This window comes from Coregonus lavaretus (genome assembly GCF_964263955.1).
Source record: "Coregonus lavaretus genome assembly, chromosome: 8".
Taxonomy (NCBI): domain Eukaryota; kingdom Metazoa; phylum Chordata; class Actinopteri; order Salmoniformes; family Salmonidae; genus Coregonus; species Coregonus lavaretus.
Genome location: NC_139995.1, coordinates 40,962,922 through 40,977,463, shown reverse-complemented (window position 1 = coordinate 40,977,463; position 14,542 = coordinate 40,962,922). Strand labels below are relative to the sequence as shown.

Here is a 14,542-nt window from a genome sequence, read left to right as displayed (position 1 = left end):
GGTACTGGTACATTTACATTTACATCATTTAGCAGATGCTCTTATCCAGAGCGACTTACAAATTGGTACCCCATGTATACTGTATAGCCAAGTTCTCGTTACTCATTGTGTATTCATGTGTTATTATGATTTCTATTATTTCTAAAAAAAAATGTATATCTGTATTGTTGGGAAGAGCCCGTAAAGAAGCATTTCACTGTTAGTCTAAACCTGTTGTTTACCAAGCATGTGACAAATAAAATGTGATTTGATTTGTGACAGACAGACCTGGAGTGTCTATTTCCAGCCAGGTGACTGTGACTGACTGACAGTCTGTACAGTGTTCTCTGTCTGTGTGTCTCACCATGTTCTGGTCTCCAGTCTTGGTGAAGGTCTTCTCGTAGGCCACGTCGCTCTTCACCCAGCTGTAGGAGACCATGAAGCTGGTGATAGGCGGGTGGTAGACCACTAGCGGGCGCTGCCAGCTCACCACCAGGGCAGTGCCGTTCAGCGGCTGGATCTTCATGTTGATTGGGGCACTGCTGCAGACTGGTGAGGGAGGGAGGTGGGGGGGAAGGAGGGAGGGGTTGAGGGAGGAAAATCAGAATGGAGAGGGAAGGAGGGGTGAAAGAGAGGGAAGAGGAATGAGGAGACGGATGGATTGAGAGAGAAAACGGTAAAGAAATGATTTATAAGACAATAAAAACCACCCTGGGCGGAAGAGGATAGGAAAAGATAGAGAGAGAAAGAAAGAGAAAGAAAGAGAAAGAGCGAGAGAGAGAGAGCCTTGAGAAGTGTTTTTCTGATTAATGAAACGATGATGGTGACACAGACAAACAAACAGGTAAAAATAAAAGGACTCGCTCGGAGCGGCGGACTGCAGGCTGTGTTTACATCTCACCAGCTCTCAGTCTGATCTGATAATGGCAAGGTGTGTGTATGTGTTACGTGCGTGGGTCGCAGGCAGACAGCCTGAGGAGAAACTACATATTTTATTACTGTCTGACTGCTGACTCACCCAGCCGTTGGTTTCCAGAGGACCAGCTTTAACCAGACTGAAAGAAAACATAAGCTCATAAAGACACTAGCCTTGAGCCTCAACACACAGGGCTCTGGTATAGTCCAACCAACCAGTCTCTAGGGTACTGGATGGAGCGATAGAGGGATGGAGGTATGGAGAGACGGAGATAGAGGGATGGAGGAAGGAGGGATGGCGGGATAGAGAGAGAGGGATGGAGAGATGGAGGAAGTAGGGATGGAAGGGTGGAGGGCTAGAGAGACAGAGGGATGTAGAGATGGAGGAAGTAGGGATGGAAGGGTGGAGGGCTAGAGAGACAGAGGGATGTAGAGATGGAGGAAGTAGGGATGGAAGGGTGGAGGGCTAGAGAGACAGAGGGATGTAGAGATGGAGGAAGTAGGGATGGAAGGGTGGAGGGCTAGAGAGACAGAGGGATGTAGAGATGGAGGAAGTAGGGATGGAAGGGTGGAGGGCTAGAGAGACAGAGGGATGTAGAGATGGAGGAAGTAGGGATGGAAGGGTGGAGGGCTAGAGAGACAGAGGGATGTAGAGATGGAGGAAGTAGGGATGGAAGGGTGGAGGGCTAGAGAGACAGAGGGATGTAGAGATGGAGGAAGTAGGGATGGATGGGTGGAGGGCTAGAGAGACAGAGGGATGTAGGAAGGTGGGACGAAGGATTGGAGGGGTGGAGGAATAGAGGGACCAGTGTGTATGATACATCTGAAACAGGAGTCAGGCGTGTGTGGTGTTGTTGACTACTTTAGTAATCTTCTGTGGTTCTATATTTAAGTGAGTCAGTCGTCTCATCTGTGGTACTAGAGAATAGATCAGAGGATGACTCACTCACTCACTCACTCACACACTGTATGGCTGCAGTACTATACATAACCTCAAGGTGGTGATGTAGGCCACAGTATGGTCACCAGAAAGGCATCTGTATCCATGTGGCCGTCAGTATGTCTGTCTGTCTGCGCATGGAGTGTTGAGTGACTAGACAATGGATTCAGAGGCTGTCTACAACCAGTGTCAAGGCAGGAAGCTCTACATTTTCGGTCTTACATTGCTCCGTTATTCCACTGAAAAAATTATGTGAAAATAGTGTGAATTATGTATACATGAAATGGAGGTAGGGTGTGAGGAGAGGGTTAGGTTGGGTGAGAGATGGAGGAGAGGATAGGAGCGAAGAGGAGAGGAGGAGAGGAGAGCAGAGAGGAGAGCAGAGTGGAGAGCAGAGAGGAGGAGAGCAGAGAAGAGGAGAGAGGAGAGGAGAGCAGAAAGGAGGAGAGCAGATGAGAGGAGAGCAGAGGAGAGCAGATGAGAGGAGAGCAGAGGAGAAGAGAGAAGATAGGAGAGCCAAGGAGAGCATATAGGAGTGGATAGGAGAGCAGAGAGGAGAGCAGAGCAGAGGAGGACAGAGGAGGAGAGCAGGGAGGAGGAGAGCAGGGAGGAGGAGAGCAGAGAGGAGGAGAGCAGAGAGGAGAGCAGAGAGGAGAGCAGAGGTCAGAGGTGAGCAGGAGAGTAGAGAGAAGAGCAGAGAGGAGGAGAGGAGAGAGGAGATCAAAAAGGAGGAGAGGAGAGAGGAGGTGAGCAGAGAGGAGAGGAGGAGAGCAGAGTGGATGAGAGAAGAGCAGAGAGGAGGAGAGGAGATCAGAGAGGAGGAGAAGGGCTATTATACTCTACATATCTATATATTACTAGACCCAGGGATCAGAGAGGATACGTCTATTATGAGAGAAAGGGAGATGGGAAAGGAAATGGAAGAAAGATGAGAGCGAGACAGAGCGATTTCACAACTTCATTTGTATGACAATTTTTTGTATGCATATTAATGATGATTACTCAGTCATGTAGCCCATTACAGCGCTAGCTACCACTTCATCACAATCACTCCCATTCAATTCTCTCTGCCAGCCACACTCAAAACAAAGACAGCCAATGTTTAAAGAGGCAGGGGCCTTTCTGGATGGACTCGACCGGTTTTAGCGGAGCCTCAACTAACAATGTTTGTAATGCAAAATAAAGTAAGAAAAAATATTTCATACAAAGACAAAGAAAGGCAATAAACAACTGAAAGACTGATTGAATTAATAAACTTATGAGTGAATATGAGTGAAATAATCAACTAATCATCAAGCTTCGATAATTTGAATCAGCTGTGTAGTGTTAGGGCAAAAAACTAAATGTGTACCCCTAGGGGTCCCCAGGACCGAGTTTGGGAAATGCTGGTATAGATAAATGACAGGCACTAAGTGAAAGACCGAGTGACATGGTGAGAAGTAGCGTAAGGTCAGATCAGATCAGGTGTAGTGGTACCTCTGGATGTGTCTGGTGACTAACTAACTGACTGACTGTAAGAGAGCGTATAGTGTGGTACCTCTGGATGCGTCTGTGATGCCGTCTGTACCCAATCCCAGGCTGTCAGTCAGGTCCCTCTGCCAGGCGTCTTTAACAGCGGACTTCAATACCTCCCTGTTGTCCAGGTCTTGGAGTGGTCTGTAGTTGTTCCTCAGGTACTCTACTGACTTCACATGGTCCTGCTGCTCTGTGGTGAAGATGGAGTAGAATGCCTCCAGCTAGACACAGAAGAGAGAGAGAGAGGGATAGGTTTCAGTAAGGCAGAAGCAGTGTGTGAGTGTGCGTGTGATTGTTTCGTGTGTGTGTGTGTTGGGTGGAGGGGGTGCATGTGTATGTGTATGTGTGTCCCTGAAGCAAAGGACATAAACGTGCCTCTGTTCTGCTCGACTGGCTCCAGGAGTGTGTAACATTTCAAAGGGGCAAAGTTGCTGCCATCGATCTCTTTGACTGACGTCCTGCAGAGCATTGTAATGACTAACCATTAAAGATTGGCTAGAATCAATGTCTTCTATGGACGCACGGAAAAATGAATTATGTATTCATAAGAGACCATCTATGAACGCCATGAAACATTGCAGTACACAGTCAATACTCTACGTCCAGTGATCCAATACACAACAAAGGATTTGTCCTCTGCTGCAGGTTTGTGGACAAATCTCGTCCGGAGCTCTTCAAATATACAATGTACACTCAAGGAGATATGTAAATATATGTGTATATAACCAAGCGTTGCACATAGTAAGATAATCGAAATAAGATCATAAGACCATGTCTTATTACATTTTTTTTACATTTTAGTCATTTAGCAGACGCTCTTATCCAGAGCGACTTACAGGAGCAAGTAGGGTTAAGTGCCTTGCTCAAGGGCACAACGACAGATTTTTCACCTAGTCGGCTCGGGGATTAGAACCAGCGACCTTTCGGTTACTGGCACAACGCTCTTAACCACTAAGCTACCTGCCGCCCAGAAAGGATTATTCAAAGCCAAGCACTTGATGTGCTATATTTTATTATTTCTATAGCAGCAGTATATTTATAAAGCAGCTGGGAGATTGCGTGGTGTGATGTGTAGGTAATGGTAGGAGAGGTCATTTGCAGTAAATATGCAGTCACCTCCAGTATTTAGTGTGATAGTCAACCTGGTGTCAGAAGGAATTTAAAAGCCTGTAGCTGCCCGCAGCCAGTCTGTTTGCATGTGTTCACAGCCACTATAATTCACATACTGTAGCAGTAATTGGCTACACCCGTTTAATCACCCACCACATAGGCAGTTAATGTTTTATACACATAGGAAGAGAAGGAGGAGGGAGGAGAGGAAGGGTAGGAGGAGGAAGGGAGTAGGGGAAGAGGGGAGGAGCAGGTTGGTGTATAGAAACAGAGGGATGATAGTAAGCTTCTCCAAATTGTCATACCTTCATATCAACCTTGTCCCATACCAGAATATCCGGTAAGACCGGCACTGAACACAAAGGGCGCTATGTTCAAACCCCAATGATACTCTGTAATCCGAAGTTTAGCAATGCTAACAAGTACATGTCAAATCCCATAGAGAATGCTAACTAAATGGTAACAAGCGCATTGCAAACATATTGTACAGTTTCTGACCTAAACTATACAAGTATACAAGTAACTCAACAATGCTACTCACAGTTTGCTGCACACACAAAACAAATATTAGCCAGCAAGGCTCTTGATCCAGGAGGGGATTCTCTGCTGTTACCAAGCGAATGCTTGATTTTGGAAGAAGCTAACCACAGCTAGATAGCTAACTAGCTACTAAATCAAGCCAAATGCACAACTGCAGAGCATTTAGCACCTTTTAGATAGTTAACTTAATAGTTATAAGATATCTAGCTGGTAAACATTTAGTTGTTCATTCCATACTGTAATTAGATTACCTGGCACTGCACAACCATGAGTCACTCACAAGGCTCAGGACTCTTGTCCTTGTGTGCTTGTAAACAAACACCATGTGACTGGGGACTACCGTAAGCTTCAAATAATGTTACAGTTGAAATGAAAAAATGTTGTTTCAATTGTATTGATGGTATTGAAAAACCATCCCATGGCTTTTTCCAAATACCCAATATACTGTATATGCGGTATACCGCCCAAGCCGAGATGATAGTGTGTGTGTGTGTGTGTGTGTACATGTTTTCCTACCTTATCAGGACCAGAATATCCTAACAAGTCACCAGAATGTTCTGACATGGTAGGTTTTTTTCAAGCCCTGAATTTGTTAAAATGCTATTTTAGGCTTAAGGGCTAGGTTTAGGGTTAGGAGTTAGGGGTTAGGCTTAGGGTTAGGGAAAATAGGATTTTGAATGGGAATATATTTTTACTCCCCAAAATGTGTGTGTGTGTGTGTGTGTGCGTGCATGTTTAACTGACCTGTGAGTGGGAGAGTAAGACGGGTCTGGAGAAGATGATCCACTCAACCACCTTGCTGCAGGGCGGGCTGGTGAGAGAGCCTGTGTAGCGGTAGTAACTCCCCAACAATGATGGTAGCAGATCCCTCAGGATAAATGGACTCAGGAATGTCTCCTTCTCTGAAAGGGGGAGAGACAGAACAGATACACACATAAACACGGAGAAAAACTAACTAACACAGCATCCTTCTCTTTGAGAGGAGAGAGGAAAGAGAGCACAGGAACACACACATCAACTCAGAGAAACACAAAGAAACACATTAACACAGAGAAACACAAACTAACATATCATCATTCTATTTAGGGGAGAGGAGAGAGAGCACAGGAATGCACACATCAACACAGAGAAACACACAAACACAGCCGCACCCACACTCAGAGACCCACACACACCCAGAAACCCACACACACCCAGAGACCCACACACACCCAGAGACACACACACACTCAGAGACCCACACACATCCAGAGACCAACACACACTCAGAGACCCACACACACCTAGAGACCCACACACACTCAGAGACCCACACACACTCAGAGACCCACGCACACTCAGAGACACCACACACACTCAGAGACCCACGCACACTCAGAGACCCACACACTGTAAACAAAGTGTAGGTATAATTATTCCCACATAATTCAATAGAAAATATTGACATTATATTGTATCTTTACGCCTATTTCAATCCCCAAATGTTTAGAGTATGGGGAATTTATTTACTGTGCATAATCACCCATAGGACTAGTATTTTATTTTAAATCAGGTAGGAGGATCCGTGTTTATTTACAACTGCCAGTTATTGGGAACATCACTCTAAGAGCTTTACTGCTGGCATCCAGTTTTACAGGGACATTTCCTGCCTAAAAACCTCCTTCTGCTTTACTGCTGGCATCCTGTTTTACAGGGACATTTCCTGCCTAAAAACCTCCTTCTGCTTTACTGCTGGCATCCTGTTTTACAGGGACATTTCCTGCCTAAAAACCTCCTTCTGCTTTACTGCTGGCATCATGTTTACAGGGACATTTCCTGCCTAAAAACCTCCTTCTGCTTTACTGCTGGCATCCTGTTTTACAGGGACATTTCCTGCCTAAAAACCTCCTTCTGCTTTACTGCTGGCATCCTGTTTTACAGGGACATTTCCTGCCTAAAAACCTCCTTCTGCTTTACTGCTGGCATCCTGTTTTACAGGGACATTTCCTGCCTAAAAACCTCCTTCTGGCATTTGTTTGGCAACATCAGGGCTTAGCAGAAAGGAGAGGAAGAGGAAGAGGAGGAGAGGACGATCAGATAAGGTCTCCTGCTCTGACAACTAATCCATCGATGGGCAGCTGTAGCCCGCTGTAACCACAGGGAGATACATACTCCTGTGTTTAGAGGCTGCTGTCACAATCTGGGGTAGTAAAGTGGTAGCTGGAGACAATCTGTGGTGGCAGCAGGACTCTGAGCTTGGGGTTAAGATATAAACCATGCCATGTAGGTACGAGGGAGATCCTACTAACAGTCATGTAGGTTACTATGGAAGGATAAAGAGGACGCCACACTGTGGACTATGGAGTGTGGATGGGACATGGGACGAGACAGTGGACGTGACTGTACAGCAGACGTGTCCCAATGGAAGCCCCTTTCCGTTCGTGACATCGTGGGATGTTTCAGTAGTCACAGCATCTCTACTACCTGACCTCAGACAGCACAGCCCCTTTCTGTTCCCGACATCGTGGGCTGTTTCAGTAGTAGCACAGCCTAGTGCCGTATGGTGGTGCTGCCTCAGACCTGCTAATGGATGGATGGATGGATGGCTGAAGCTAACGAGCTGGCGGAAAGCCCACCACCGCCACCTCCAACTAGCTAGAAGAGGATATTAGTGTGCATCCCAAATTGCACCCTATTACCTATGTAGTGCACTACTTTTGACCAGAGCCCTATGGGAATAGGGTAACATTTGGGACTCACATAAGTACCCAGCCAGAGGACCAGGAGCCTCCCTTGGACATTCAGAACAACAACCCAACCCTTCCCCCAACAGCGTGGGACTCTGGATTAAACATGCAACACAAGTCTGAATGATCAACACAGAGGGCAGTTTCCCGGAGTTAAGGAATAGGCCTATTCCTTGTCTAAAAAACACTTTCATTGGAGATTCTCCATTGAGCATGCTTTTTAGTCCACTAAATCTAGCAATACCACCTGCCTGCTAGCCCCATTCTAGCCCCGTTCCAGCCATGGCAGATCATCCAGTATAGATAGTCAGTGTAATGAATTGGAGAAAGACCCAGAGAAGCACGGAGGAGCTCCAGTTGTGTGAGATGAATCAGCATGAGTAAAGAGACCATATGCTCTCAGTTTATTCCCTTCTTCCATTAATATGTTTTCTCTCGGTCTGTCTCTGAGTGGACACACATAAAGAGATCTACGTCAGAAGCACATTGTTAACCCAGCCGTATGTGTTGGTACACACAAAGCGTGCACGCACACATATAGACACAGCGGCATGGCTCCGTATACAATACAATACAACTTTATTAATCCCCGAGGGGCAATTTGTTCAGGCCGGTGTGTGTGTGTGTGTGTATGTATGTATAGGCAGACGGAGCAGAGGATTAGGGAAACATGCTAAAGCATATTCGGATACGGGCTGGTAGAGACACGGCATAACTCATGTTTGTAGTGACACCAGCTAACTCCACTTTCAGACAACACACATCACAGCTAGGCACGTCTGTCTGTGTCCCCCTAGCATTAAACATTAATGGTGCAAGCGAGCATGCATCTGATGCTGCTGCTGTGTGTGTAAATTCTCTGTGTGTGTGTGTTAGTGTGTGTGAGCGAACGAGACTAATTGAGGTTTAGATGCAATTCACTTTTCCGTCTCTTCTTCGCAGCGCTACACAGAGAGAGAAGCAGGGAGTGGTGGTAACTCGCTGTACTGCCTTCCTCTTGATGTAAGACTGGGCTCACAGTTTGTGGTCAGACTTTAATGTGGGATTAATAATGAACACCAAGGTTAAGTATCTTCAAAAGCCTGAACAAACGGATGGAAGACCAGATGAGAGGTGCAGAATCTCTATTCACAGACAGTCTGGGAGATGTGTGATGTCTGAAGATAGACAGTCTGGGAGATGTGTGATGTTTGAAGCAATCACCTCACATTAACCTCACAAACAACATAAACAACAACAACTATGTCCTTGGGAAATCATTTCTCTGTCTCTTTTTTAGTTGTATTTTTTTGAGGACATTCATTGAGTGCTCTTGTGTGTGACTGAAAGCCCTCTATAGCCAGCAGCATACCACCCTGCATCCCTCTGCTGGCTTGCCTCTGAAGCTAAGCAGGGTTGGTCCTGGTCGGTCGCTGGATGGGAGACCAGATGCTGCTGGAAGTGGTGTTGGAGGGCTAAGCAGATCCCAAAGCAGTGAAGGGGTCAATGCCCTGCGTAGGGTGCCGTCTTTCGGATGGGACGTTAAACGGATGTCCTGACCCTCTGTGGTCATTAAAATTCCCATGGCACTTATCATAAGAGTAGGGGTGTGAACCCCAATGACATGGCCACTTAATTCCATCATGGCCACCTAATAATCCTCCTAATTGGTATAAATCACTCCTCACCTGATGTGTGGTGAGCGTTCTGGCACATAAAATGGTCGTTGGGGATGAGGTGAGTTTCACCATTACTATGTAAAGAGCTTTGAGTACCTCAGTTGGTAGATTATTATTATGAATTATAGCGAAAGTGATAAAGCCAATGTCCTTTTTAGAAGAACACAGAGAGAGAGAGTGACAGTAGTAGTGTGAGTGCCAGGTGTACTCACCGTGGTGTACAACCCGTTTCAGTCCCTGGATGATGGGCTCTACGGCTGGATTGTCTCTCCACCCCACCTGAAGACAACAAACAAGAGACAGGCTCTTTTACAGGACAGCCCAGAACAGCAGTTACAGTACCCACACTCAGTTCAGTACACGTATCACATTTATTACCAACATTCCCAATGTCCTATTTACACTACGGGGGAATAAAACCGTGTTGGGACATGGGGACCACTCCTCCTCCTCCTCTTCCTTCCCATTCCTAATTCAGGTCAGTCCAATGAGAGTAATAGTCTGTAACTAAGTGCTGAATGTGGATAATAACATGAACCCCTTAGTGACCATTCACACACCCTCAGGGAGCCCAAATGCAGCTCGATTAGATATGGTAAACTGGTGTGTCTGTGTGTATGTGTGTTTCCTGCTCTTTCAGCTGGATACATGTGTGCGCGCGCTGATGCTAATTGCTGTAAGCGACAGGGCTGTCAGAAACACAGTGGTAGCATTTAGGTCTTCACACACACAAGGTCCGTCACTGTCTATCCACAGACCTAGAAACACCTGTGTCCCCATTCCAACTTGCCTGCCTCTCTGTCAGAGAGGAACGGTCCCGGCCACTTTGTCTGTGTGGCCCTGAGTGTTACGATAGAGTGCTTCTAAGTAATAGACCACATCAATATAATAGAAATAGAACCAGTGTTTCCGCTGCAGTCACTTTACTGTGGCTAAATCCTAGCCACCACGCCCAAAAATATGGAACATGAAAAAAAAAGATGAAGATGCTAGAACAGTCCATATTTACTTTTCCTCTGGAACCAAAACGAGTTATGAATAGAAGAATCAGACAACCACATAGTAGAATAGTTTATCTACACTTTACAGTGCTGTCGGAAAGTATTCAGACCCCTTGACTTTTTCCATATTTTGTTACGTTACAGCCTTATTCTAAAATGGATTAAATAAAATAAAAATCCTCAGCTGTAGAACAATACCCCATAATGACAAAGCGAAAACAGATTTTTGGATTTTATTTTGCTAATGTATTTAAAATAAAAAACAGAAATAGATTATTTACATAAGTATTCAGACCCTTTGCTATGAGACTCGAAATTGAGCTCAGATGCATCCTGTTTCCATTGATCATCCTTGAGATGTTTCTACAATTTGATTGGAGTCCACCTGTGGTAAATTCAATTGATTGGATATGATTTGGAAGGGTATACACCTGTCTATATCAGGTCCCACAGTTGACAGTGCATGTCAGAGCAAAAACCAAGCCATGAGGTCGAAGGAATTGTCCGTCGAGCACCGAGACAGGATTGTGTCGAGGCACAGATCTGGGGAAGGGTACAAAAAAAATTCTGCAGCATTGAAGGCCCCCAAGAACAGAGTGGCCTCCATCATTCTTAAATGGAAGAACTTTGGAACCACCAAGACTCTTCCTAGAGCTGGCCGCCTGGCCAAACTGAGCAATAGGGGGGGAAGTGCCTTGGTCAGGGAGATGACCAAGAACCCGATGGTCACTCTGACAGAGCTCCAGAGTTCCTCTGTGGAGATGGGACAACCTTCTAGAAGAACAACCATCTCTGCAGCACTAGTGGCCAGACGGAAGCCACTCCTCAGCAAAAGGCACATGACAGCCCGCTTGGAGTTTGTCAAAAGGCACCTAAAGGAGTCTCAGACCATGAGACTCCTTGCCAAGCATCACATCTGGAGGAAACCTGGCACCATCCCTACGATGAAGCATGGTGGTGGCAGCATCATGCTGTGGGGATGTTTTTCAGCGGCAGGGACTGGGAGTCGAGTCATGGTCGAGGGAAAGATGAACGGAGCAAAGTACAGAGCGATCCTTGATGAAAACCTGCTCAGGAGCGCTCAGGACCTCAGACTGGGGCGAAGGTTAACCTTCCAACAGGACAACGAGACTAAGCACACAGCCAAGACAACACAGGAGTGGCTTCGGGACAAGTCTCTGAATGTCCTTGAGAGGCCCAGCCAGAGCCCGGACTTGAACCCAATCTCTGGAAAGACCTGAAAATATCTGTGCAGCGACGCTCCCCATCCAACCTGACAGAGCTTGAGAGGATCTGCAGAGAAGAATGGGAGAAACTCCCCAAATACAGGTGTGCCAAGCTTGTAGTGTCATACCCAAGAAGACTCGAGGCTGTAATCACTGCCAAAGGTGGTTCAACAAAGTACTGAGTAAAGGGTCTGAATACTTATGTAAATGTGATTTTTCCGTTTTTGCTTTGTCATTATGGGGTAATGTGTGTTGATTGATGAGGGAAAAAAACAATTGAATCAATTTTTTAATAAGGCTGTAACGTAACAAAATGTGGAAAAAGTGAAGGGGTCTGAATACTTTCCGAATGCACTGTATGTATAATAGGGATATGGGAAGTTGGAAGGAAAGAGAGGACAAGGAAGAAAGATGTGCCTCAGGAGAGCAAGCAGCTTTCGATCAGTGTATCCACTACTGTTGTTCATATTTCCCAATGAGTCCTGTATTCCTACCCTCTACCCTCCTGTTTCATTGTGTTTGGGAACAACTGAGACCAACAGAACTTCTCAAACAAAAACACAGCCCAGTCTTACCTCAAAGAACACAGCCATCGCAGCAATCATGCGTTTCTCCTTGATAGCCGCACTGAGACTGTCAAAGTCATCGGAGTTGTACAGGTAGATCTGCATCTGTGAGGAGAGCGAGAGCGAGAGAGAGAGAGAGAGATGCATGCAGAGCAGAATTAGGCCGATACCCGCTAATTATCAAAATCCAGAAAAGAGCCGTTAAATTCTACAACCACCTAAAAGGAAGTGATTCCCAAACCTTCCATAACAAAGCCACCACCTACAGAGAGATGAACCTGGAGAAGAGTCCCGTAAGCAAGCTGGTCCTGGGGCTCTGTTCACAAACACAAACAGACCTCACAGTGCCCAGGACAGCAACACAATTAGACCCAACCAAATCATGAGAAAACAAAAAGATAATTACTTGAAACATTGGAAGAATTCACAACAAAAAAACTGAGCAAATTAGAATGCTATTTGGCTTAAACAGAGAGTACACAGTGGCAGAATACCTGACCACTGTGACTGACCCAAAATTAAGGGAATCTTTGACTATGTACGGACTCAGTGAGCATAGCTTTGCTATTGAGAAAGGCCGCCGTAGGCAGACCTGGCTCTCAAGAGAAGACAGGCTATGTACACCCTGCCCACAAAATGAGGTGGAAACTGAGCTGCACTTCCTAACTTCCTGCCAAATGTATGACCATATTAGAGAATTTGAAAACAAATCCAATTTGGATAAACTCCCATATCTATTGGGTGAAATACCACAGTGTGCCATCACAGCAGCAAGATTTGTGACCTGTTGCCACAAGAAAAGGGCAACCACTGAAGAACAAACACCATTGTAAATGCAACCTATATTTAGGTTTATTTATTTTCCCTTTTGTACTTTTTGCACATCATAATAACACTGTATACAGACATAATATGACATTTGAAATGTCTTTATTCTTTTGGAACTTTTGTGAGTGTAATGTTTACTGTTAATTTGTTATTGTTTATTTATTATCTATTTCACCTGCTTTGGCAATGTAAACATATGTTTCCCATGCCAATAAAGCCCTTAAATTGAATTGAACTGAATTGAGAGAGAGAGAGAGAGAGAGAGAGAGAGAGAGAGAGAGAGAGAGAGAGAGAGAGAGAGAGAGAGAGAGAGAGAGAGAGAGAGAGAACAGAGAACAGACAGAACATTAGAGGTGACTCTTTACTTATTTATTTATTTATTTAACCTTTATTTAATTCTTAAGTTAAGTGGTTCTAGCGCGTCAGAATAAATAAATTATTTGGACAGAATGCAGCGAACACTGGCAGGTACACAAATCATATTTCCTTTCAGTAGGTTGCTATGCAAATAAACAGTACAACTTTCAATGGTTATAAAATAATTTGTTGAAAAATACTAGTTTCTCTTTCCCCCCTCTTCTCTATCATTCTCTCTCTCTCAAACCCACTGCAATCACACATCCCAGCCCTGTACTTTAATACTGTATGCCGCTGTAATTACAGTAGCATTATCTCCCATCCCAGCCCTGTACTTTAATACTGTATGCCACTGTAATTACAGTAGCATAATCTCCCATCCCAGCCCTGTACTGTAATACTGTATGCCGCTGTAATTACAGTAGCATAATCTCCCATCCCAGCCCTGTACTGTAATACTGTATGCCGCTGTAATTACAGTAGCATAATCTCCCATCCCAGCCCTGTACTGTAATACTGTATGCCGCTGTAATTACAGTAGCATAATCTCCCATCCCAGCCCTGTACTGTAATACTGTATGCCGCTGTACTTACAGTAGCATAATCTCCCATCCCAGCCCTGTACTGTAATACTGTATGCCGCTGTAATTACAGTAGCATAATCTCCCATCCCAGCCCTGTACTGTAATACTGTATGCCGCTGTACTTACAGTAGCATAATCTCCCATCCCAGTGCTGTACTGTATCCCGATGTTCTGACAGTAGCAGCAGGGTTCTACTCGGGCTGGGACGATCCCAGTATGGCAATATTTCTTCCATGGCAAAAAATTATAATCTGTCAAATGTTATTTGTCACATGCTTCGTAAACAACAGGTGTAGACTAACAGTGAAATGCGTACTTACAGGCCCTTCCCAACAATGCAGAGAGAAAGAAAATAGAGAAATAATAGAAAAGTAAAACACGTAATAACAAAAGTAATAATAAATATACAATGAATAACGATAACTTGGCTATATACATGGGGTACCAGTACAGAGTCGATGTGTAGGGGTACGAGGTAATTGAGGTACATATACCTAGGAATAAAGTGAGAGACAATAAACAGTACCAGCAGCTTATGTGATGAGTCAAAAAAGTTAGTGCAAAGAGGGTCAATGCAGATAGTCCAGGTAGCTATTT

General features: G+C 45.0%; 1 protein-coding gene across 1 annotated transcript in view; it reads right to left on the bottom strand.

The window, feature by feature from the left end:
* Positions 1-14,542, bottom strand: part of LOC311134172 (receptor-type tyrosine-protein phosphatase gamma-like) — a 229,138-nt gene that overhangs the window by 31,250 nt on the left and 183,346 nt on the right. Inside the window, exons 5-9 of the mRNA XM_084167783.1 lie at positions 12,186-12,281; positions 9,596-9,662; positions 5,744-5,901; positions 3,372-3,570; positions 344-528 (exon numbers count right to left, since the gene is read on the bottom strand). Coding sequence (XP_084023909.1) covers positions 344-528; positions 3,372-3,570; positions 5,744-5,901; positions 9,596-9,662; positions 12,186-12,281 — 705 coding nt within the window. The remainder of the gene's footprint in view (positions 1-343; positions 529-3,371; positions 3,571-5,743; positions 5,902-9,595; positions 9,663-12,185; positions 12,282-14,542) is intronic.